The sequence below is a fragment of the Ictidomys tridecemlineatus genome, chromosome 7, assembly GCF_052094955.1.
Source record: "Ictidomys tridecemlineatus isolate mIctTri1 chromosome 7, mIctTri1.hap1, whole genome shotgun sequence".
Lineage (NCBI taxonomy): Eukaryota > Metazoa > Chordata > Mammalia > Rodentia > Sciuridae > Ictidomys > Ictidomys tridecemlineatus.
This window is the reverse complement of record NC_135483.1, coordinates 196064773-196090914: the sequence shown is the minus strand read 5'-3', so window position 1 is coordinate 196090914 and position 26142 is coordinate 196064773. Positions and strand designations below refer to the sequence as shown.

The following is a 26142-nucleotide window of genomic DNA, read 5'->3' as shown; positions in this document are numbered from 1 at the left end:
GACGCCCCTGCTGTCGGCTCAGACAGACACCCTCGGCCGCTGAGAATGGCACAGGCAGAGGGTAGGCAGAGGACGGGTCACAGACACAGGAAGCCACAGACGTCCAGGTAGGCATGGAAATCTTTAATTAGTTCATTTAATTTCTGAAAATCCTTTCCTCAATATCATCCTATAGTTCTTTGGACCTTAAAAGCACATTAAAAATGTTACTCTCTGAAAATCATTCCTATGTAAATATTGGCATTTGATGTGTATACCATACATTCTGTGAGGATAAACAAATCTTTTGAAAACAGTAAGGAGAGTCAGGGATGACCTGGCCCCCACCGCGGGGTGACCTGGAATTGCACACACTCACAGCAGTGACGCTGGAGTTGAATCCTGAGTAAGAAAGCAGAGGGGAAGCGGGCACGATGGGGGGCAGGGCAGGGCAGTGGACAGTGTGGCCCACAGAACCATGAGGGCAGACCATGCTTGTCTGCCAGGAAGGTGTCCCAAGGGGACAAGGCATCGTCAGGATGATGGTGGGGCCAGGGAGGCGAGAGCAGCAGCTACCACCCATCTGGGGGTCACTGCACACGGAGGTCAGGGGAGGCCACATCACATGGTGCAGGTGCCACAGTTTCCTATCTTTGACAGCAGCTTACTGACAGTGGATTTTATCTTCTGGATAAAGCCAGCCTTTGGAGGGCGGGAGCTCTGAGTGCCCAGAGCGGCGAGGGGAGAAGCGTTTCCATTTCCACACAGCCTCTGGCAGTGCCATGGGACAGTCCTACGTGGGTGCTGGTGTCCTGGGCCTGTCAGGAGCTGGGCTGGGCAGGACATCTGTGCATCAGCCCACATTCAGGGGAGGAGGCACACGGACACCCCCGTGCCTGGGTACTCCATGACAGCGAGGATCAAAGGAAGTAAGGGTGGCCCTGGCGCGGCTGAGAGGCACAGTCAGACACCAAGCGCTCAGCAACAGGCTTCCTATGGGCACAGTGACCACAACCTTGTCCTGGCCACCGAGGGCAAGGGCGGCCCTAGCACTAGGCCTGGCCTTCCAGCCGGGCCACGGCCTGCTTCAGGTCCTGCACAACGAGGTCCACCTCGGCCCTGGTGGTGCTGCGGCCCACGCTGAGCCGGAGTGCGTTCCTGGCCACATCGAAGGGGACGCCACAGCTGAGCAGCACTGGGGACGGCCTGGGGAGGAGGACAGCGTCAGCGGCCCCTGAGGACAGTCTCCTGCTCATGCCACTCAGGGAAGACACACTGCCCTTTACTCTTAGCCAAGCCCCCAGGTCGGGCTGGGTAAACCCCATGCCCACTCCATGGCCTGGCTGTTCCCCCCGCCCCTTGCCCCTCAGCGTCGTCTGCTAGGGACACCCTGGACCAAGCCCACCCCAGCCTCCTGTGGCGACGGTCACCTCAGGAGCCTCCCTGCAGCCCTCACGGCAGGAGGGTGGTGCTGCCCCTCACGCTGGCTCCCCTTGAGCAGCCCAGGGCCCCAGGCTTCCCTGTCCCGTACTGACAGAGACTGCAAAGGCCTCGCCCGCGCGCCTGGGCCAAGGCGCTGCTCTGCACACACCAGAGCCCGCCAGTGCTCCAGGGTGCAGTGCCTCAAGACCACCGAGGGGCACTGAGGGCCGCCCCATGGGTCGCACACAGCAGGACAGCGCCAGCCAGTGCCCCAGGAACAAGGTTCTCACACGCAGGCCCAGGCGAGGGCTGCCTCTCCGTGCACCACACTGAGGACAGTGACAGGACCAGAGTCCCTCTGTGTGCTGGGCTCCTGCCTCCTGTCAGCCAAGGACAGTGCCAGCCCCTCAGCCACCTCCACAGCTATCCCCGCAGCATCCCCGCCCTGACCCTCGAGGCCCTGGCGGGCTGTGGGGCTCCCAGTCAGTCCACCCCTTTCCCCACCTCACCCACTGCCTCCTGGGGGATGCCCTCAATTCCTGAGCCAGGACAGAAGCCACCAGAGGGGGGACCCTACTTCTTGCCTTCTCTCAGGAACCACTGGCACTTGTTCCTTCTGAGCTTGTCCCCGCCTCTGGCCTCAGTTGCCTCATTTGAGAAACAGGCTCCCACAGTTCTCAGCACAGGGCTGTGGTGAGCACCCAGAGCAAGGCCGCCTCAGGGCTCCACCAGTGGCAGCCCCTGCGCCTGCCCTCTCACTTGCACCTCTCTGATCTGGAGGCTCTGGACTGCTGCACCCCAGCCTCCTGGCCATGCCAGCCCTCTGTAGCCCTTCCCGCTGCTGGGTGCTAACCCGATTCCTGTCCTCATCCTCCTCTGCCAGTTGGGGCAGGGCTGCTTCTCTACTACTGTCCCACTAGCTCCAGACCTGAATGGCCACCTGTGGCCACCACAGGGCTGTTCTCCTGAAAGTCCGGGCTCTTCATGCAGCTCCGCCCACCTACAGGCACCACAGCAAGCCAGGGATGGGCTTTCTCCCTGCAGGTCTGCTGCTCAGGTGACCAGAGCCCTCGGTCCCCTCTGCCTCCACCCGAGCACTGGACGTGGCCACGAGCACTCACCGGTCTCCTTGGTCTGAGTGGCAGGAAGCCCCCACACTGGCCAGCAGCGTCCGGCACTGTGCAAGCACCACATAGCCTGCAAAGACAGCACGTGCCTGAGACCCAGGGCTTGGGCCACCCCTCCCCACTCCTCCCACTCAGGCCCGGTCCCTCCAGGCACCCACCAGACCTCCGGTGGTGGGAGTTTAGCAGCACCCAGTGAAAACATTTCCCCTCTCTCCTGGCTGCAGGAGGGCAGGCTCCTGCCCCATCAGCCTGGCTTTGGAAATGGCCTTTCACACCCTCACCTCCAGGACCCCTGGGATTCTGACCTCTCTTTACGGCTTGTTCTGGGTTGTCACCTGTTCACCTCCCTGCTGGGTAGAAGCCCCCTGATGAGGTGGCAGGTGCCTCCCTCTGTTCCACAGCACGGGACTTCAGAGCCACCAGCTACTGGGTGGCTGCAGGAGAGTCGCTGCACAAAGTACCCCAGAGGTGGCCAGGAACAGCACTCTCCCGGGTAAGGGGTGTGGCAGAGGGTGAGTGGCTTCCTGCGTCCTTGCTTGTGGGAATGCCAAGTTCTCAGTCACGCTGCCACACTGATGGCACCCAGGGGAGTCTGCGAGTCCAACAGGAGGGCCAGTTTCTCTGTGTGATCCGGGGAGACCCACAGCCCTTCTGTGAAGTCCAACTGAGTGTGCAGGTGTGATCGGGTGTGCTCTCTGGGACACATACGAAACACGGCAGGTCAGGCCCTGGACTGGGACCTCAGGGAATTGAGGCCAGGCTGTACACACCTCTGGGAGGCAGGGACACTACCCGCTTCCTGGCTGGGGGAGAAGGTTGGAGGAATAAACAAATCCCATAGAGGGGCACTTTGCCCTCACTTAGCCAGGTGTTAAAAACGACTGCCTCTATTTTCTCTTCTTCTCAAATTATTTTATAAATTGCTAACAAAACAGACGAGCTTTCTAAGCAATGGATGATTTTATTTGCTTCCCTGACCGCTAATGGCTGATGTGAGAACTGAGAGTATCCACACCCAGTGTTCCTAAAATGCGCAAGGTCAGCAACGAAGCTGCCAATGGCTGGAGCCATAGGAAGCCACCAACCAGCTGACCCAGGGGACAGGCTGGTTCTCAGCTCCTGGCCCCATGATAGTCACACCCCTGGCAATCTGCTAACAGCACGAGCTGCGGTACCCAGGCATACAGCAAGAGGGGAGGCACTGTCCCGGATCCAAAACCATGTAGCCCCACTGTACGGGAGCCACACACACCCAAGAGGGCCAGGGCAAGACAGGTAGTCACCTTGAAGCTGGTGTCCCTGGATGGAAAAGTTACAGGTGTTGGGAAGACGTTCGACTCCTGGAAACCGGCTGTTGAAATGAATTCTCTTACCAAATTCAGCCTGAAAGAAAAAGGAATCTAGCATTTGGTGATGGCTTAAAGACTCCTCCAACGGCAGCAGCTGTCTCAGCGAGTGACCACTCACCTCATCGGGGAACACCACCGTGAGAGCCGAGGGTCTGGTCCCGGCTCAGAGCACCTGCCTAGCACGCGCAGGGCCTGGGTTCCACCCCCAGGACCACAGGGGAGGCAAGACGAGGGGCAGTCCACGGGAAGCCAAGGTGGAGGCCGCACTACTCTGAGCACGTGTGAGTGCCTCTGCCTAAGGACAGTCTGCTTGGCCAGGGTCCTTCTTTGGGGACCTCTGCTTGGAGCTCGCTTTCTGCTTCTGAGTCCTCTCTCCATGTGACCTGCTGTGCTCCCCTCCCGCAGCCCCCGGCACTGTGCGTGGCCCCACTCGCCTGCAGTCTCTCCTCCAGGTAGTCGCGGATGTCTCTCATGTGCGCCTCGTAAGCTTCGCAGTTCTCAGTCACCATCTCAGCAGCCTGGAGACACAGACAGGTGACACTGAGGAGAAGCCCAGTCACTGCAAAGCCAAGGACAGCAGGAAGGCTTAAAGAGCTCAGCAACAGTTCCCAGCCCAAGGGCACAGAAGCTCCACAGTGTCCACCACACTGGCCTCCTGAGAGGGTGCTGCCCCACTCCCTCCATAGCCCCCCCCCACCGCTGGTGCCAGGCACCATACGCCCCAGCAGACAGGTCACGAAGGGTCCCCACCCCAAGGAATATGTGTTCCTGAGAGGAACAGAACGGGAAAGACCTGTGTGGAGGCAACCTAGGAGGGACTGCGCAACCTTTGGGGTGCAAGGGGATGGCTGTGAGGGCAGCACCCCAGCCACAGCCCCACTGGGAGCAGGAGTGTGCCCTGGGGTAGGAGGGCTGTTGTGCCAAAGGAGAGGGCAGCAGTGGACAAGGAGACAGGCTCCACGGGCCCCTAAGAGCCGGATCCAGTGAAGTGCTGCAGGCAAATGCTGTCACGGGCAGGGATGAGGTGACCTGGCCGATGGCCACATCTCTCCTGCTGCTGTACAGGGACAGCAGGCAGGACCTGGCCAGGGCCAGGGGGCCATGAGATTGGACCAGGGCAGCACTGGATGTTCTATTAGATGCAGAAGATGAGGACAGGAAAGGCCCAAGGGGTCTTCCAGGCTTTTAAAGTGAGGATGGGGATGGCAGGAGGTGCCTCATGGTGAGAGGGGACAGGAGGGACCCAGGAAGATTCTGGATCCTGAGAAAATGTGCAGCAAGCAGCAGGGGACATGGGTGTTCCTGGAGAAAGGTGAGGACCCGCCCTGAGCTATGGTCATTGGACAGGTGAGGCCCACCAGGGCATGTGTGGAGTGGACCCAGCAGCGGACAATGCAGGGGGCGGGGCTGTGGTGTGGTGTCACTGGCTGGGGGTGGTGTCATGCTGCCAAGGGCCTGGGGACAGCCCTGTGGCTGGAACAACACAGCAGAGGCCACGGTCCCTTCAGCAAGGCACAGGGAAGAGGAGCAAGAAGCTGAGTGTCGTGAGGAGGAGAGGCTGGCAGAGTAGAGGCTGCTCCCAGGACCCTGCTGGCCAGGCGAGTGGAGGCCAGACCCTGGACAAGACCCGAGGAGGGAGATGGACCCGAGACCAAGCTGGGCACCTCTGCAGCTGCGAGTGCAATGAACCTTAGGCGTGAGGTCACAGGCTGGGGGGCCGCGAGCTGAGGCTTCACATATGGAGCTACCACACCTCGCGGTTGGTAGCTTGTGATCTGACCCCAGGTACTTCTGTACCTGGGCACTTCTCAGCCACAGGCCTCCTTGCGTCACTGGGATCAACGAGCAGGTGCCAGGCCTCTAGCTCTTACTCCTCCCGCCAACAGCTGTGGTTACCATAGCACAACACAAGGAAGGGCAGGACTGGGGGCCGGGTGCAGCTCAAAGGTGGGCACTTGCCTGCTGTGTGAGGAGCCTGGAGTCAACCCCCAGCATCACAGACACATCTTACAGTTTTTTTAGAAAAGATGAGTGCTGGATATGGTGGTACACACCTGTGATCCCAGTGACTCAGAGGCTGCTGGAGGGTCTCAAGGTGAAGGTCAACCTCAACAATTCAGTGAGGCCCCAAGCAATGTAGTGAGACCCTGCCTCAAAATAAAAAATAAAAAGGCTGGGACTGGGGCTCAGTAGTTAGGCACTCCTGGGTTCAATACCCATGGCCAAAAAAGAAGAAAAAAATGATGACTTTGAGTATTCGGAGTTACAGCCAATTCTTTTACTCTTCCCGACCTTTTCTTCTGTCTGAGGATAATGAGGCAGACAGGCAGGGAAAGGCAAGATACACAAATAATCTAAAATGCAGGGGACACACGGCAGGATAAGGGGACAGAGGGGCAGTGAGGGGATGTGGCTCAAGGAGGGCTGCTCAAAGTGGCAGCTGGGCAGAGCCTCAGTGCAATGAGGGACAGCCATACACCTGCCGGACAGGTAGACTGGGGCCTCACTGTTGGTGGCAAGGACATCATTGCTATATCAGAAGAACTTTTTGAAACACTAAGCAGGCTAGGCATGGTGGTGCACACCTGTAATTCCAGAGACTCGGGAGGCTGAGATAGAGGATCACAAGTTTGAGGCCAGACTCAGCAAAGACCTGAGCAACTCAGTGAGACCCTGTCTCAAAATAAAAAATAAAAAGGGTTGGGGATGTGCTCAGTGGTTAAGTGCCTCTAGTTTAATCCCTTGAACCAAACCAAAACAAAACGAACAAAAAAACCCCTAAGCAGGTGCAGCCCACCCTACAGATCTCCAAAGGCACAGTTCTCCAGGCTGAGGAATGAAATCTAGGCTTTTTTCTTATCAGTCCATTCATGGGGTCCTGAACCTCATCCCCCTGAAGCCTTGGTTCCAAATACTGCTGAGGTGAGGCAGTATGACCCCTCTGGCCAAGGGCACCAGGCTTACCTTGCCGAGGCCGGCGATCATGGGAGTGTTCTCTGTCCTGTAGGAGACAAGAGATCATGCAGAATCAGCCAAAGTCCTGGGAAGGAGTCCTTCTCCAAGAACATCATTGAATTCAAACAAAACCTAAATGATCTTCCTAAACATGGGCCACATGGGTGCTCAGTACCAGTAGCAGGTCCCAGCCTCCAGGCCAAGTTTCCACTTATCCTGCCCACATAGACCACGGTAGGCACTGAGCCAATTGGGCGGGTGTGCGTGCACAGGATCGGGGCAGGGGCCCGAGGAGCAGTGGCTCGCATGCTCAGAACTCAGAACTCTGCCCTGCTTGCAAGAAAAACAGAACATCATACTTTCCTTAATTTAAAGTTTTGTCCCTAACCCTTTGTGGCAGGCTGCTGCTGGCCTGCCAACACGATGCGCCCTGAACCCACAGCGCCTGTGTCTGGTAGGTGTGTGGCGACGGCATCTCATATGGCTTTGATGGGCATCTGAAGTTACTAAAGCCTGGACCACCACTCGTTACTAAGGCCGTGACCACCTTTTCATGGGCTTCTTTGCTGTGTGTCCTCTGGGGAAATGTCCTTTTAGGTCTTCCGTCCATTTTCCATGGCTTTTTGCTGTGGAGTCTGGTGAGTGATTTATGGACTCTGGATACTAGTGCTCTGTCAGGTCAGTTCACTTGAAAAGACATTCTGCAAGCACACTGACTTTTGGCCTCTTAATAAGGTCTTTCACAAAGAAAACCATGAAGTATTTTTACTCTTCCTAATCCTTTTCTTTTCCTGAGCATACTTAAATTTTTGTAAAGTCCAATTTATATAAACTTTCTCTTATGGGTACTTTTGTTGCTGTCAAGCCCAAGAATCTTCTACCTAGCCTAGATCCCGATTTTCATGTTTTTTTCCTTAAAGTTTTATCTATATATAAATATAATACATATTATGGCAAAATGATGTCTAAATTATTATTTTTTCTTTTGCATGGTATTGGTGATTGAACCCAGGGCCTGATGCTTGCTAGGTAAGCCCTCTACCACTGAGCTATATCCCTAGCTTTTATTTATTTATTAAAATAATTTTGAGTGAGGGTCTAAGTTGCCCAGGCTGGCCTCAAATTTGCTACCCTCCTGCCTCAGCCTCCCAAGTGTCTGGGAAGTGTGTGCTACCACGTCACCTGGCTTAAAAGTTTTATATCTTTATGTTACATTTCATCATCTATTTTGAGTTGATATTTCGTCAGGTGTGAGGCTTAGGTCAAGGTTCATTTATTGCCTGTGGACACCTAATTGTTTTGACTATTTGTTGAAAAGGTGTATTTCCTACATTAAACTGTGTGTGTTATAGATCACTTAGAGCTGGCTGCAGTGGCATACACCTGTCATTCTAACAATTTAGGAGGCTGAAGCAGGAGGATGGCAAGTTTGAGACCAGTCTAGACAACTTAGCAAGACAGTGTGTCAAAATAAAAAAATAAATAAAAGGGCTGGGGATGTAGCTCAGTGATCCTCTGGGTTGGATCTCCAGGACAAACAACTATGAACCTCCTGCGGCACCCGTGTGACTGTCTCTTCTCTGTTCTGATCGACTTTCTGCCGTGCTCATGAAAGCTGTTCTGACACTATTTGTTGAGAAGCTGTATTCCCTTGTCCATCAAGCTGGGTAGGACTGACATCTTCACTAGGTTGCATCTTCCCAAAGAAACATGGCGTCTCTCTGTTCTGTACATTTCCTTTGATATCTTTCATCCTCCCCCAAGTCCTATAAACTTTGTTAGACATATATCTGAATATATTTTATCGTACATGGTATTTTAAAATTCAAACACAGATTTTTAAAATGGACGTCTTGTGTCCTGTGATTTAGCTGTGTCAGTTCTGGAAGTTTTCTAGTCCCTCTCAGGATTTTCTACATAATCCTGTGACATGATTGGGAACAGTTTTGCCTCCTCCTTTCTGGTCTGTTCATCTTTGACTTCCTTTTCTTGCACTGATGAGAACTTCCCGAGCTAGTTGAATCAGCAGCAGGTGTCACTGCTCTGCTCCCAGGCATGGGAGTGGACATCAGGTTTGGGTGCTGGATTATGACAAAAGTTTTTTTCTGCATAAAATATGACCATGTTATTTTTCTTTCCCCATCCCATGTTAATGTGGTGGATTGCACTGGTTGGGTTTGGACACGGGAAGCTGCTGTAGGGCTCTGGTATAACCTTGCCTTGGTCACAATCCAGGACTCTGCCTGTGTACTGCTGAGCCCTACTTGTTAACGTTTTGTCAAAGGTTTGTACACATGAATTCACAAGAGATAAAGGTCTGGAGTCTTGTTATGTTGTGTGCTGTTTTGGGTCTTGGTATCCAGGTAATGCTAGCTTCGGAAAATGAATTGGGAAGTGTTCCTTCTTTTATTTTCTGGAAGGCAGTATATTAAAATGGTATTAGTTCTTCTTTAAACATTTGGTAGAATTCTCTGGTAAACCATGTGGGTCTAAAGATTTCCTGTTTTGTCATGTAGCCTTTGTAGATTCCCAAGCAGTTACAGAGCGACCTGAATGACCTAGTTCCCTGTGAGCGCGGGTGGACCTAGTCTGTGAGGAGGCGGTCGGTGTGACTGTCAGTGTCCCTGTGCAGGGCTGTCTGCGACATCCCTCACTGTCGTTGGTGCGGGGGCTGTGGTGAGGCCTCTACTCCATTCCTTTTGCCTTTCTTAGTCTTGCTGGAGGTTTACCAACCTTTTGCTTTTTATTTTCGAAGAGCTAGCTTCCTGTCTCCCTGACCTGCTTTCTCGTCACTATCTTCAGTTTCAGGGATTTCTCTCCTTTACCTCCTTCTTCCGCCTGCTCTTGGTCCTGCTGCTCAGCTGCCCACTGGAGGTTCTCCCTCTCATCCTCACGTGCCTCAGCACCACCATTGGCCTCTCAGCCCTGCTTCAGCTGTGTCCTGCAAGTTTTCTTTTTTTTTTTTTTTTTTTGGTACCAGGTATTGAACCCAGGGACACTCAGCCACTGAGCCACACCCCAGCCCTATCTTATATTTTATTTAGAGACAGGGTCTCACTGAGTTGCTTAGTGCTTCACTTTTGCTGAGGCTGGCTTTGAACTCACAACCTCCTGCCTCAGCCTCCCGAGCCACTGGGATTACAGGCATGTGTCCGGCTCTTCAATTTTTGCTTGACATTTTGCAGCCTGTCATCCAGCCCCCAGATTCCAATCGCTGTCTTCTTGGTGGACTGACCCCTTCATGGTACATCTTCCCTGTCTCTGGTCACTTTCTTTGCTCTGGAGCCCACAGTACTGGACAGCCACCTGCTGTCCTTGGACTCTTTACCTAATAAACCCTTTCCCACCCTTGACTTTCCGGCTGTCTGTTGCTGTGTTGGTGTGAGTTTAACAGGTGTGTTTCACATCTGCATTAACCCGGTCACTGATGTGCTTTCACTTGGTCCGTCGCCCCTCTTCCCTTTTCTGCAGGGCCGGGGAGCACACTCGGGCCTCACTCTTCTGCCCCAGTGCTCCACCCCTGAGCCACATCTCCAGCCCCATTTAAAAAATTATTTTCTTTTCCTTGTCCTCCTGTGGGCACTTAACATTTTTTAAAATTGGATTTTTGCTGCTATCTCTCCATCTCTCGGTCGTGTTCTCAGTGGCTGAAAACCACGTTGGTAAGACTTGTCAGTCTACTGGTGTTGTCCTCTTACCAGTTCAAATGAAGTAGAGACACTTTGCTTTTTGTCTTTATGTAATTGTCTTAAACCTTTTCTCCATATGCATTTACAACCGTGAGAAATCGCTATGACTTTTACTGAAGCCATCACACACCGCGTAGGAGAGGCCAGAGGAGGAGGAACGCGACTGGCCTGTGGGGATGTTCTTCTCCTGTGCCTGCCTGATTCCCCTCCGTACCTGCCGCTCTCTTCCCTGGGCATGAGGTTCTGAGCAGACAGTTCTGAGTACCCGAAAAATATTGTCCACTTTCTTCTGCCTCCATGGCTCCTGGGAGAAGCCCACTGCCCCTCCGACGTGCTCCTCCTCACAGGGAGCTGCCATGGTGCTCTGATTGCTGCCAGGTGTTTCTGTCTTTCCCTTGTGGAAGCTTCCTCATGTGCCTTGGTGGGTGAGTCCTGGGGCTCACCCTATTGGGTGCTTTCCAGCAGCCTGAGTCTGTGCCTGTCTTTGGCGAACGTAAGAAATTCTTTGGACATGACTACCTCAAGTTACTTTCCCAGCCCTGTTGACTTTTCTTCCCCATGATAAAATAAACGTTCTTCACTTGGTGGAGTCTCCAGGGTAACCGGTGCTTCACCTGCCGTTACTCCCAGTCGATTTCCTCTCTCCTCCAGTTTGTGATCCTCTCCTTTGTCCCCCTGTTCTATGGCTGAATGCATCAACTTGAGGTTTTTATTTGGGTTACTGCAGTTTTTAGTTTCGAAATTTCCATTTTGGTTCTTCTTTACGTCTTTCTCTTTCGTCTACTTCTTCTGCTCAAGGGTGTCCAAAATTTCTCACTGGAGCATTTTTACTGTGTCTGCTATAAATATTTGTTGGGTGATTCTAATATTTTTGTCATCTCAGTGGAGGAATCTATCCATTGTCTTTTCGTACAATTTAAGATCTTTCTGGTTCTTGGCATGATGAATGATCTTCAAATGAAACATGGACATTTCTATACATGAAAGAGTCTCAATTTCATTCTGAGACTCTGCTAGTCAGGGAAGGAGTGGCTGCCTGTCACTGCCGGGTAGAGGTGGAGGCCCCGGTCCTTTGTGTGGCCTGTGCTGACACCCAGACAAAAGACACTTGCTACTGATGTATGGGTGGAGGTCCAGGGTCCCACACTGTCTCTCCAGCACCGCAGAGAAAGGGCCTCGTTACTGGTGGGAGGGATCAGATCCTGGCTCCCTGCCGGCCCTCCCTGACACACTGTGGGCTGGGGGCTTCTTGGCTCGGCAGCGAGTGGCAGTCTGGCTTCCTCACACACTCTGCTGGTGTGAGCTGGGGAGGGCAGGCTTCTCTTGATGCTTGGCTAGATTGACACAGGCACGGTTTCAGTTTTCTCTTCTTTCTAGAAAGCAGACCTAGAGGGGGCATGTTTCTTCTGTCATCACTGCTGTTTCCAGACGGCCGGCTTTTCAGCTCTAAGTGTGGGATATACGAGGCAAAAAGGAAGCCCAGGGAACCCATCACGTTGTTCTCGTTCTCTCTCGTTATGAAGCTTCTAACGAAGTGTGGTGCTGGCACCAACTGGTTCCCTGGTACAACGTCACCATACATAATCAGACACAGCAGCCACCAGCCAGGGAACCAGGGCACTTCTTTGTGGCCCGCTAACCCAATCCCCACAGTGAGGAGAGGAGCATCAGACACAGCAGCCACCAGCCAGGGAACCAGGGCACCTCTTTGTGGCCCGCTAACCCAATCCCCACAGTGAGGAGAGGAGCCGTACTTCCCGTCCACAAGGGCCAGGCAGCGTCTCCTTAGTGGCTGGGCCAAGATAACAAGGGGAAGTGGATGCTTTGAAGCAGCTGAGAGAAAGAGCTGGGCTTGGTGGTGCCTGCCTAGGTTGCCAGAACTCAGGAAGCTGAGGCAAGGGGATTGCAACTTTGAGGGTCAGCAACTTAGGGCGCCCTCTCTCAAATAAAATAAAAGTAAAAAGACCTGGGGATGTGGGGCTGGGATTGTGGCTCAGCGGTAGAGCGCTCACCTAGCACAGGCGGGACCCGGGTTCGATCCTTAGCACCACATAAAAATAAAGGCATTGTGTTGTGTCCATCTACGTCTAAAAAATAAATAAATACATTTAAAAAAAAAAAAAAAAAAAGACCTGGGGATGTAGCTCAGTGGTAGAGCACCCCAGGTTCAATCCCCAGTACCAAAAAATAAAAAAGGGAAAGAGAGGAGAGACTTCCTTCATGTTCTCTGAATCATCCCTGAGCAGTGCTCCAAGTACCAGTCGGTGACTACCGCCACCCGGATCCCACAGTGACGGGGACAGTGCTAGTGCAGAGCTTGCAAGAGACAGAGACACGGCAAAATGCCACTGCTCTACGGACGACGGCACAGCAGCAGCTCGGAGATGTGGCCGACCTCCTACCTTACCCTGGCCTGAAATTGCGCTCCTGTCCACCTCCAAACAGCATAGGGTGCAGCGGGGTCAGTTTACCGAGCCCTCGGACATAAAGTGCTCCGATCCTGGGGCCATAGAACTGGAAGGAAAAGGCAGTCTTTCACCCAGTGAGCACCGTCCAGGGCGTGCACTGTCCTGTGGCTTCGTGGTGGCCCCGTGGCTGTGCTGCCACCACTTCTAACATGCCTTTGGGGACAGGGCAGAGCCCCAGCCTGAAAGGCAGGGTGGACCTCCCTGCACTTCACACCAGAGTTCGTAAAAGGAGACTAGCAACTGGAACTAGAGATCACCATGGCTTTCCCTGCACAGGACTCCGCATCTTCAAGTGCGAGGCGCCAGGTTGAAGTGCGCTGTTTGGCTGCATACGCACTGCTCTGGGGAGCACAGCAGCACTTCAGGTCCTCATCAGCACTGGGAAGACCAGACCCCCAGGGCCTTCACTATGAACTCTTCCCCACACTCCACCTCAAAGACAAGGATGCTAGGTGAACCTTCGTGGGCAGCAGCCACATTTTAATCAGATTAGAGAAAGCTGCAGGGTCTGCAGCCCCACATTTGAGCTGGGAGTCCTACATGAGGGCACATGAAGACCCCGCAGCTGCTACCTCCTGCCCCTGCTCCCATAGGCTGGGATACCTGTCATTCTTGTCACGGCACTTGCCAAATGGCATCTTAGGGGAAGATGGCACTCCCTTCTTAAAATCCCTGAGGACGGAGACCATGAGCTGCTCGTCACAGCAAGTGGATAACCCACACACAGTGCTGTGGGCTCTGCCGCACAGTGGGCCTCTAAATCAACAGGGAACCTCCCCCAGGAGAGGGGGCGGCCTCAGCCGTACCTTGTGCCCCACGATCGTCAGGAAGTCCACACCTAGGTCCTCGACGTCCACGCGTCTTTTCCCCAGCGCCTGGGCGGCATCCGTGTGCACCAGAATGTGCGGCAGGCCGGAAGCTACCCGCCTCTGGTTCAGGGCTTTGATGCGCTGGCTGATTTCAGGCACAGGCTGCAGGGGGAGGCAGACAGCTGAGTATGTGGCTTTGGGACAACAGAGACCAGAGAAAGAAGTGAGTCGAGGAGCACAGACAGTTATGAAATGAAAGAACGGTCCAGCCCAGACGCAGGAGAACACCATTGGCCTGGGCACCTTCCCCCGGGACTCCCTGAGGAGGGGAGCGGGTGGCTCACCATGACAACGCCAGTCTCATTATTGGCCAGCATGATGGTCACAAGGCACGTGGTTGGGCGGACAGCTGCCAGGACTTCGTCAACCTCTGCCTGCCCATTCGCCTGGGACACCGGGACGAAGGTGACCTCTGAAGTATAGAGCACAGTACCAAGGCTGACCACCATGGAGACTGCATGATTCCCAAAGTTATGAAAGTCACTTACTGTCAAAGTTCAGACAGCTAAAAAGAAGGAATAAGAGCCTCTGTTGGCTGTGGGGATGCTCGAGTCTAAGGTTCTCTGAAATTAACAGACTCGGCTGGTAAGAAACTACGAGGGAAGGGTGGTAGCTCCGTGGCAGCACCAGCTAAGCCACAGGCCAACTAGACGACCTGATAGACTAGGAAACAGAGCTAAAGGCCCTCCCAGTGCCAACACAAATTTCAAAGACTTCAAAGAATCAAAATTGCAGCCAGGTGCAGTGGTGTACACCTGTAACCCTGAAACTTTGGAGGCTGAGGCAAGAGGATCACAAGTTTGAGACCAGCCTCAGCTACAGGGCCTTTAGTGAAGCCCTGTCTCAAGCTAAAAAGTGAAAAGGGCTGGGGGCCAGGTGCGGTGGCACATGCATGTGATCCCAGCTGCTCAGGAACCTGAGGCAGGCAGATCGAGAGTTCAAAGCCAGCCTCAGCAAGAGTGAGGCAGTAAGCAACTCAGTGAGACCCTGTCTCTAAATAAAATACAAAATAGGGCTGGGGGTGGGCTCAGTGGTCGAGTGCCCCTGAGTTCAATTCCAGATACCAAAAAAAAAAAAAAAAAAAAAAAAGTCTGGGATGGCTGTGGCCCTGCCCAGGGCTGGGCCTGAGTTGTGAAGCAGGAGCTGCACGGTGTGGGGAAGAGGACTTTGCAGGAAGCTCACTGAGCCACACCAGCAACAAGGGTGACAACGCATTTGATAAAATTCAACACCTTCTTGATGACAGCACCCAACCAACCGAGAGAGGAAGGGAGCTTCTTCGGCCTGATGAAGGGCATTTGTGAAATGACCTCACACAAAGTTAACTTAAGATGCATCAGAGACGTACGTGTGAGGCAGAGCCTGCTCAGATACAACACAGGGAACACCCCCCACACACAATTAGATCACAACTTAAAACTTCCATTCTTCAAAGGAAAACATGAAGAGAAAGGAGAAAAACAGGATGAATACCAAAACAATGTGCAATTCATGTATCTGATAAGGGACATGTGTCAAGTACATAGGAAAAATTCTTATAACTCAAAAAACGAAATCCAATTAAAATATGGGCAAGGAGCTGAATAGACTTTCCCTCGATGAAGACATATACAAATAAGACCTGAGAAGATTCTCGACACTGGTCCTCAGGGAGTGTCACCACTAGGACATTCGATAACAAACGTTGGCAAGGGTGGGGAACTGGGACCTCGACTTGCTGCTGATGGGAAACGTCAGGGCTAGTTAGAGGGACTTCAGAGCTTGTCAGATGTCATCACCATATGGCCCAGAAATTCTGCTCCTTGACATAATCCAAGAGAAGCAAGCACAGTGTTCACATAATTTCTATAGTAGAGCATGGTGGACACTCCTGGAGTCCATCTACCCGGGAGGCCAAGGAAGAAAGACTGTGTGAACCCAGGAATTCAGGACCAGCATGGGCAACACAGTGAGATGCCACCTCAAAGATGAAACTCCTCGTAACTTCTATACCAACGCTCGTAGCAGCATTATAAATCATAGCCCAAAAGCTGCCAATGGACGGACCATGTTCATCCTGATGAGTAAATAAAGTGCGGCAGCTCACACAGCGGAGCATCGTCCTTCACACCAAGAAGCAAGTTTGTGCTCTGCTGTGTCCCACCCCACCAGTGTGGCAGGGTGGGCCAGCCGTGGGGTTCACCTACCGGCCACCTGTCCTTCCACCAGGTGCTCCAGGGGCAGGCGGATCGAGTCGTGCTCCACGGTGCAAGTGACAAAGTGGGGCCTGGCCCCTTCCTCGGGGCTGTGCTGCTCCACCACGCCCCCAGGTGGCGTCTGGCTCTCCTGGAAGCACTTCACCATGGAGTGGATGACGAGATTATTCGACTGCAGAGAGAGAGCCGGAAAAGCATTTACAAACGCTGTCCTCAGGGAAGAGTGAGGGTGACCATCTCTCCCACTTGTTATTGTTCTTGTGTGTCTAACATTTAAAAGAAAAAAAAAAAAACAGCTTCAAACTACAACAACAACCTCCTGAGCTGTAGCTTTTGCAAGATTTATGAGTTCCAAACTTACAAAAACTTGAGGATTCATTTAGAGTCGGCACGTCTGTTTTGTCGTTAAGCAACATGATAAATTCTATAATTTTTTTTTTTTTGGTAGCAATTGAACCCAGAGGTACTTGACCACTGGGCCATATCCCCAGCCCTTTTTTATATTTTATTTTGAGACATAAAATATAAAAAATATAAAATTTTTTATATTTTATTTTATTTTCCCTCCTGAGCAGCTGGGATTACAGGTGTGCCCCACTGTGCCCGGCGTGAATCTTGTAATTTTATAAAGCTGTCAGAAGAGCTGCCCAGGCAGAGTCTGCTGATGAAGTCTGAGTAGCACAGCCTCCATACAGGGCCACTGGCTTTGCTATCAAACGAGCCCAGCAATGCAACGGATTCTGCCTCTTGGGCTTTCTTCTACAGCTAGCTACACTTGCACAGAATAGTCAAAGGTGCTTTGCTTCTTGGCTTTATAATGCAGACTCTCTCTGGAGGGTTTAAGAGAAATGCTGGTCTCCCAAAGGGAGAGGACGTGGATGACGATAGGAAGGAGTGTGGTGGGGGAACGTTTTTTCTTTTTTAATTCTTATTGTTAAATGTAGCAGAAAAGGTACCCCCCTCTCCAAAAAAAGTTTGTAAAGGACAATGTCATGAAAACATCTGAGTGTCAGAGATTGCTGCCCGCACCTGGGAAGGCCTCCCCTTGCGAACCCCCGAGGCTGCCACGGGACTCAGCGCCTTGCTCCTCCTGGCACCTTCCCCCCTTCAGAGCATCCTGAAATGGGATCGCCTGGCCTCTTCTGACCTTCATAGGAAGGGAACAGAAGCTTCTGGTCCTTTAGAAATTCAGTCTATTCGGGCTGGGATGTAGCTCAGTGGCAAAGCATCTGCCTGGCATTCGCAAAGCCCTGGGTTCGACCCCCAGTTCCAAAAATGACAAAAAAAAAAGAACCCCACCAAAAAAAAAAAAAAAGATTAAAAAAAAAAGAAAAGAAAGAAATTCAATGTATTCAAGTTCCAGAAAAGAAACCCCACAGCAGACCCTTATCAGACATTGCACCTTACAGTCCCTCACACCCTACCAGGCAATGCCCCCAAGACTCTGAAGGCCACTGTAGCTCCACAGCCACACTGGGGAGAGCCGAGGATGTGCTCAGGCTGCCACCAGAGGAGCGGCCTCCAACTACACACAGTGAGGACATGGCTGGGATGGCGAGGCACAAGGTGGCTCCTTAGCCCAGGTCCCCTGCGGAGGACACTGACACCCAACACAGCAGCCCTGGGTCCAGAAAGAAGAGTCTTCAAGGCTCTAAGTGGCTGCATGGCCCTGTAATCCCAAGTAAAGTGGTCCTTGATGACCTTGAGGGCCAGAGATCCAGAGGGTGAATCAAATGATGGTGGTGTCCTGAGCCCTGCATCCATCTACCCCAGGGGGATGCCATGATGAGGCCCTGGACTCCACCTAGGCCAGGCACACTCTTGCCACCCCAAGAAACCTGGTCGAAGTGACACTGCCTGCAGGCACCCAGAGCACATCAGTGAGCTGTTCAAACAGTGAGTCACGTCAAAAAATGCACAAGGGATGTGACCACATCACTCCAGATGGAGACCTGGGGCCCCCTGGCAGCTGAGGCCCAGGTGGCTCCTCCTGGTGAGCCAGGGAATCCAGGCCAGGGGTTGAGTCACAGTGCCCAGGCCGAAGGTGGCACCCTCAGATGCCCTTTGCTCCCTGAGGCCCGGCTCTGCAGGAGACACTCATTTGATTTCCTCAGCACCTGAAGATTCGTCCACACTGCCGCAGAGCCTGTGCTATCACCCCGCCCGACCTGGCCACAGGGCGTGCTTTCTGATTCAGAAGTTTCCAGTGGTCAGACAGCACTGCTACAAGCATCCTCGTCCTGGCTCACTGCCTTGTTTTCCAGGGTGTGAGCCTCTATGCGGACTCTGGCTGGGAGGACACTCATGCCTGCCCTCTTATGGTAACTCCTGTGGCTCACAGTGGCCCTCAGTCCACACTCCTGCAGCTGCATTCCCCATCAACACTCGGCATCAGAGGACTGTCCTCCTAGTGGGCAAGCAGAGGCTCTGTTCTCCTATACTCTCACGGAAGTCACCCTTGAGGCCGAGGACTGCTCCATGTGCAGATGTCACCAAGGTCCTCCAGGGAGTGCGTAGTCCAGATTCTTGCCCATTTTCCAGCTGGGCTTTCTGCCGGCGCATGAGGTCCTGCTCCGTGGATGCTGGCCAGCTCCCGTGGAGATGTTTCCCTGAGCTGTCCAGCTGTCTTTTCACTTTCTTCAAAGTGTTCTTGAATGAACCAAAGTTTATTGTTTCTGTGATAGAATTGGTCAATATTTTCCTTTAGGTTGACACTGTCTGTGGTTCATTTGAGAAATCCAGCGCAAAGATACTAATTTTCACCTAAAAGCTTGATAAATCTTCACAATTGGGTCCTTATTCCACCTAGAGCAAGACCTCCTACTGTGTTCTTAATCTCCAGAACTCCCAACTACCACTCTTTTGTATTTTTATATACATTAGTTTGTGAGATTTCACCAAAAAGGAGTCAGAATTTCACCTGAGGTTGTACTGAAGCTATAGATTAATTTGGAAAGAATGGAAATGTTTATAATAACACTGAGTCTTCAGGCTATGACGTGATGCACTCCCCTTTATTCAGAACTTCTTTGAAGGCTCTTAGTAATATTCTAACTTTCCTGGTTCTTTTTTTTACTAGATTTCCTAAGTACTCAGTATTTTTCATGTCTAGTAAATATCTCTTTGCTGCTGGCATATAAAAATCCAATTGATATTTGGATTTAAAAGCTTGGCATTAATTCTGATCATCGAGTTGTAGATTCTTGTGGATTTTCTATGTGGACAGCTGTTGCCTCTTTCTTTCAGTAAGAAACTGAGCAGAGGCCATGCTGGATGTTCTCTGCAGGTCCTGGAAGGTCTTTATCAATGTGAAAACAAGTTCCATTGGACTCACCAAACCTCAAACTCAATAAGGCAAACAACTTCAGCAGGACTCACAGGAGTGTGACTCCAGGGCAAAGCCAAGGGGGCCCTCTGGAGCCCAGCAGCAAGACAATGCAAGCCACTTTACACTTTGTACTACAAACACCCAACAGCCACTGGAAGTTACTTATAGGGTAAATGCTCACTGATTATGTCAAGCTTATTTGTAAGACAGCAACACCAAGTACAACTCTTCCTAAAAACCAAACAAACCAAACATAAGATAAACCCAGAGCAAACTGCTCTCTATTCTATTGCCACTTATGGCTAAGAGGGTGGGTCATCAAACATTACCTCAGTGCCCCCAGAAGTGAAGACGATGTCTTGAGGCTTGCCACCTATCATGTTCGCAAGGCTTTCCCGAGCTGCATTGATAATATCCTTGGCCTTTTTACCTGGAGAAACCAAAAAGGAAGTTCATTACCATTGTAGCCCCAAGTCTGATCAACACATTCAACAGAACCACCACACACAAAGAAGCAAGAGACCTGAGTGGGTGACCGAGGAGGAAAGAGGTCCTCTGTGTGGTCACAGGGTGCTACTGCCGAGCAGTGCCTGGGCAAGGGGACAGCAGGAAAACACTAGCGATCCAGTGGCAACCACTGGGGTCTAAGGAATTTAGAGCCAGAGACAAATACAGGGCACACCTGGGAACTCCACGCTCCCTGTGACACGGCTTTCTTCTTACCGGATGCTAGAGGGCAGGGGAAGCTGTGGCCATCTGCCTGGCTTCCCATTCATCAAGACAGGAGAATGAAAGGGTGGAATAATTTGCTTAAGATCATGCTGCAAAACAACAAAAATAAGCAAAAACAGAACTCATGATTCCACATACAATGTCAAATCAAATATGCAGGGCAGCCTCGTGTGTGACAAGGGCATCTGCTTCCACACAGGCTGCGCATCCAGCTACTGCCCAGGTTCCCTGGACAGGGGGGCCGAAGCCATGCTTCCTGTGGCAGAGAAGGGGGGCTCTGGAGGAGTGGTGAGAACTTCAGGGACCATTCTCAGTCAGCTGAGCCGCAGCCCTCAAACTCCAACGAGCTAGTCTTAATTGTAAAAACAAGTTCAGCAGGCACTATTAAAAACTATACACCGGAAAACACCATAAAAAATAGAAATATAAAAAGCCAAGATGAATTTACAAAGCAATTCTCACACTCCTCTACTCTACTGCAGAGATTTCAATGTGAAGTGTGAGGATTAACAGGGTCTTCACTCTGAACTGTCCACAGGTGTGGGCAGGCCTCCTGTCTGCCACACGCTCTTGGCTCTCCTTGGAGTGTCCCTCTAGTCCTCCCCACCAGAGGCATCCCACTTCCCCCCAAGAGCTGGCTGAAGAGCATATGGCGGACTTCAAAGTGGGAGGGTCCACCCTGCTCCTTGCTCCTGGAGGGTTGCTGCTGCAGGCAGGGTCTGAGCTCCCTGACTGCGGAGCCCCAGGGAGTGCTGTCCCCAGGGAATGCTGTCAGGGCATCTGACTGTAGTAAGGGTGGTTATGGTGGGAAAGGCCCAGGACTCAACTTGCAAGAGCTGGGTTCCATACGGGGTCTGCCATATGTCCATGTACTGCTCAGGGACCTCAACTGTAAACCTGGGATAATAAAGGCGCCCACCTCACAGTCCTCACTAGCATGCAAGCCAAAGCAGCCTGAGCACACTCACTGTCAACTCAAGGCTCCCTTCCAGCTGTCATCCACAGTCTAAGGGCTTTGCTTAGACTGAGATGGAAGAGCAGCGCACGGCAGACAGAAGCACATGCTTGTTACCATTTTAGGACAGGAACAGGAAGGCAGGAAAGAGGGGTGTTAGAAAGGACCCAGTTTGGGCCTTAAAAGGTTAACAGTTTCCTTCAGAGCCTGAAGAGGTGCCTCTCTCTGTGTTGGTACTGCAAAGCTGCTCATCACACTATGTGTGTCAGTTGTGGATAAATTTAGATGACAAGTGCTGTGCAGGTATTAACACCTGAGTATCCAACACATGAGCACCTCATCTCTACTGGCTGCCCACCATCCTCATGACCCAGGCCCCAACCAACCAGGTGGATGGCCCATTTTTCCAGCTGGCACGTGGCTGCCCAGAATTAAGAACACAATTCCCAACTCATATAACAATTACATGTGGCCATGCGACCAATTTCTGGGCAAAGTGGTCACATGCTATTTCTAGAAGTGTCCTTGAAGGACTCGGGGATACCTTTATCCTCCTCTTTTTCTCCTTTTGATAGGCAGAACAGTTGATACGATGGCTTGAGCTGGAGCAGCCATCTTGACCTTAAGAGTCGAGATGCATGTTGATGCCTAGCAGACACAAGGCCCTGGGTTTGAGCCCCAGTACAACAACAACAGCAGCAACAACAAGAAGTGCATATGGAGGACAGAGGAGGTGTAAGAAAGGAGGAGCCAATCCCTAATGAGGGAGCTCTACATGGGACCAGACTGTGTGTGAGAAATAAACTGCAAGCTGTATAGGCTGCTGTTATTTTGGGTGTTTATTTCTTACAACAAAACTACATACCATAATTTCCACACTTGCTCAGACACTGATTTTTCTTTGGTGGGGAAAGGGAAACAATGAAATCATGCTGAACTGTGTGCGAATATAATTCTTCTGGGTCATGGATACAGCCCACACCTCACTTCAACAGGGTCCAGAGGTCCACTCTGGGCAGCACCATGTTTCAAAATCAGGTCTCAGCTGATGAACAGAGGTCACACCCAGTTATTGTGAGGCTGTGGTACATGTCTTGGTCTACAGAGCTTACCACACGTGCTCACTGCTTCCCTAAATTGCCCGCAAAGATCTTGAATCCAGAGATTGTGAAAACGGAAGCAGTCTATGATAAAGTAATTTTTCCTTTCTTCTCCTTCTATTTGCATTTCTACCTGAATATCAACAGAAAGTGGGCTAAAATCCACTTTTTATTAACTTGTGGAAACAAAAGCTGTTGAAGCAACCTACCAGTCTACAGCATATATTATTCAGGCTAAGAGTACTCTCCCGAGAGCTCCCCAAACTCCTTCTTTTATTAGCATTTGATCATTTTCCATATTCTCAACTTTAACGCTTCAGAAAGTGCAATTTTATCAAAGGAGAGGTTAGACACAAGGCAATGTCCAGATCAGCCAACAAACAAGTTAATAAATTACTAGTATCTGATTTGAAGAAGCTTTTAGTTACTAAGTTGCAGTAAAACTTGAATAAGCAAAAGGCATAAAAGCACTGGGTCCCCCTGAAGCTGCCCACAGGCATTTCTGAACCGTGAGACTAGGCGATATCCTGTTTGAAGAGTTATTTTAGTTCATCATAATCCAGGGAAGATGGTTTCTCTTTTTTTTTTGGCTGGGGGTACCAGGAATTGGTCTCAGGGGTATTTGACCACTGAGCCACATCACTAGCCCTATTTTGTCTTTTATTTAGAGACAGGGTCTCACTGAGTTGCTTAGTGTCTTGCTTTTGGCGAGGCTGGCTTTGAACTCATGATCCTCCTGCCCTAGCCTCCCAAGCCACCGGGATTATAGGCGTGACACTGCACCAGGCTAAAGATAGTTTATCAATAAACATTCGCTACAAAAGGCTAGACTACAGCCTGCCTGTCTGAATGAAAATACAATGTAATGCTGCCAGGTAACCACTGACTTGAAGCAAATTACTTTCCCAAATCTCCAATTTAAAGCTCTACAGAAAAAAAATCAGAAAGAAATAGAATATTCATAATTGTAACATGTAACAAAAGTAACAAAATTTAGAGCAACTCCCTGCACTCCCGCCTCAAGTGCTCTATCACAAAGTTACATCCCCAGCCCAAGTGACTTTCATTTTTAAAAAAGGCCGGGATTCTATATGCTCTTAATGATTTAAAAGACATATTTTGCAAATTCTGTAGGGTATGTGAAAGGATTTTAGTAGACACTGGCATTGCCAATAGCTCCTGACGAGACCTCTTTTTTATGTGAGAAAAAGCAAAGGAGAGCGTGTGACAGTGAACAGCAAAGGCGAAGGCCGTGGCTTCAACAAGGCTCCACTTACAAAGCTGAACTTTTCAGAAAAAAATACAGCTAAAGATTGAGAGCTAGACAGAAAATCTTTTGCAAACAAAGCCATCACTGGGGTGAGTGCCCCTTAGGAGGCCTCTGCCCCACCCCACCCCTGCCCAAGCCCCTTGCCTCTTCTAGAATCACCTGCTGTGTAGGGGCTGCTAGGGTTCCCCCAGGCTTCCCACATGGCCTCAGTCATGACCTGGATAACTTCTGGCTCCAGGGGAGTGGTCGCATTATAGTCCATGTAAATTTTCCTGGAGGAAAGGAAGATACACCAGGTTAGGAAAAGGAGGTAAAAATGAGAAGCAGCTGCTCTCGGGGGACTAGGTCAGTAGAAGCAAATAATGTCCAGGGCAGTGGACTCCCCTGCATACTCCAACAGTCTTCCACAAACTGCTCCAGAGGACCTCCACATCCCCCTTGCTGATGGAACATGCAAGGATAATATCTAGTAATTTACAGTTTCCAACTTCTTTATATCAATAGACCATCCATTCAGATGTTCACAATTTCCTACTACTGGTTGGCAAGATTAAAAGTCTGTGGGCCTGGATCACCCAGCTGACTGCACGTTCCCCAGGCTTCTTCCCATTTGCTTTTTTAACTCCACCAGTAGTTTCTCTTTATTATGGGATGGTCTCTGGACTCCAGGGAATCTGGGTGCCCATTTCCTGCCACTCTCTCCTTGCTGGGCTTCTCCCCCACTCCCACAGGGCCTCCTCCCCTAGGGCAGGGCTTGTACTTTCAGTTTTCTTTGAATTACAATGACCCTGGCCCCACCCCATCTTCATATTTTTAAGTGTCTGCTTTAACTTGTCCTTCCGGGTGAGTTCAACAGCAGTATTTAAAACTGTAGGCCAGCCTGGACTTCCTTCCTGGCATCAGTGCTTGTCATGTGACCCACACATGACATGTGTTCCTTGTTTAGTGTCCATTTCAACCGAGTAATAAAAGTGCACCTTCCAGAGCCTGTGGGTTTCATCTGTTTCTTCCTGCTCTATCACCAGTGCCAAAGACAACAGCTGCCACACGGCATGATCTTGCTTTGTAAGATGATAAAATAAATGCCAAAGAAAATCCAAGTCCTCTGAAAGATCCCTAAGATTATCTGTGCATCTTTTTACCAGTACCAGAAATTTTCAAAAATCCATAGAGAATCCTGCCTGATACTAGTAATTATATTACTTGACTACATCCCCAGCTTATTTTGAAACAGGGTCTCACTAACGTGCCAAGGCTGGTCTCAAACTTGCCATCCTCCTGCCTCAGCTTTCCAAGTGCTTTGGATTACAGTACCACCGTGCCTGGCTGAATGTGCATTAGTTTTTCACACACCACCTTTTCTATAAACTGTGTGAAATCATCCAATAGGCTTTGGGGCTTTGGAAAGCTGGACTAGTCATAGATTGAGAATCTCAGGAGTCTCCCTGTATTGCAGGGACTTTCCACACACCCTTAAGTGTGTTCTTTTCTGTAAGTATCCCAAAGTGTCCCAGGTTTGCTAGTTTGCTGAATGTGACTGCAGCTTTTCAATCTGTTGCTTGGCTGAACTAATTTAAACCTTGTATCTCAAATTAGTATCTTACAGATAATCTGCTCAGATATTCCCTAAAGCACTGTTGAAGGAGGGCCTGGTTGCTGATATAACTCCATTTTGCCTTTCCTTTTCCGCTCCTAAGTTCTCCAAAGCCATTCTCTTCAGTGACCTGGGATTCCTGAAACAAGAGGTCTGAAGGATAAACATCTATGACATGAGTCAAAACTGTGCCCAAGGCAAGAGCAATTTTCTTTACTTTGTTTCTTTCTTTTTTTAAAAAATATATATATTAGTTGTACATGGACACAGTGTCTTTATTTATTTTTATGTGGTGCTGAGGCTCCAATCCAGTGCCTCACACGGGAGAGGTGGGCGCTCTACCACTGAGATACAGCCTCAGCCAGAGCAATTTTCTTATTCTGACAAAGACCCATAAAATCCTAAACCCTGAGATAATGATCGACCAGACAGGGCTTGACAAAATCACCTGCTGTGGCAGCTGTGCAATGCGTTCAGCTACACAAACCCCCAACCTTTGCCCCATTCCCCTTTCCAAAAAAACCAGAAGTCACTGCCAGCCCCTGAGAGCCTGGGCTAAGGTCCCCTTGTCTTCCCAGTGTAGCTACACAGATGAAAGCTCCTTTACTGGTCTTCATCATAACTTTTCCAGTTTGTTTTTGGGGGCAATTGGCTAGACCTGATTACTTGGTCCCCCAGAGTCAGACCTCTGGCCTAGGACTCCAGTGGCAAGAGCCTAACTCAGGCTTCCCCTGAAAACACCCGGGCAAGAGAACCCTGACCCTCCACCTGGAGAGTGAGCTCCAGCTGGCCGAGGCACCCCAACCCCCAGAATGACCACACCTCCCGCTGGCGCCCCCCCCCCACACCCCGGGAGTGACCCTGGCCTGTCGAGCCCCAGCTCCGCAGCGCCTCCAAGGCTTCCTGGAGGGGGGCACGGGCGCTTCCTCTGCTGCCGCTCACCGCGCGCACCTCTCCTGCGGACTCTTCTCTCGCAGGCAGCCGGGTGGACTCATCGCCCGTCCCCGCGCAGCCCTCCTCGGCGTCGGGACAGCCTCCATCCAGCCGCACGCCGACCCGAGGCGCAGACGAGCGCTCCGGGCGCCGGGGAAGGCGGGGCCGCCGGACGAG

General features: G+C 51.2%; 1 protein-coding gene across 5 annotated transcripts; it reads right to left on the bottom strand.

Moving 5' to 3' along the window:
• Positions 1–102: 102 nt before the first annotated feature.
• Positions 103–26142, bottom strand: Scly (selenocysteine lyase). 5 transcript variants are annotated; one of them, XM_040268093.2, is made up of 13 exons: positions 25975–26142; positions 23598–23710; positions 20105–20202; positions 19711–19811; positions 16045–16225; positions 14143–14270; positions 13796–13960; positions 12929–13035; positions 6842–6878; positions 4312–4395; positions 3812–3911; positions 2523–2598; positions 103–1185 (listed from the first exon to the last, which is right to left on the bottom strand). In XM_040268093.2, the coding sequence occupies exons 3-13, from the start codon at positions 20151–20153 to the stop codon at positions 1032–1034; spliced, it is 1182 nt and encodes a 393-aa protein (XP_040124027.2). In that variant the 5' UTR covers positions 20154–20202; positions 23598–23710; positions 25975–26142; the 3' UTR covers positions 103–1031. The 5 variants fall into 5 exon arrangements, with proteins under 5 accessions (XP_040124027.2, XP_013214641.2, XP_040124028.2 ...); XM_013359187.4 differs by having other exon boundaries at positions 25984–26142; XM_040268094.2 differs by having other exon boundaries at positions 20064–20202; positions 25984–26141.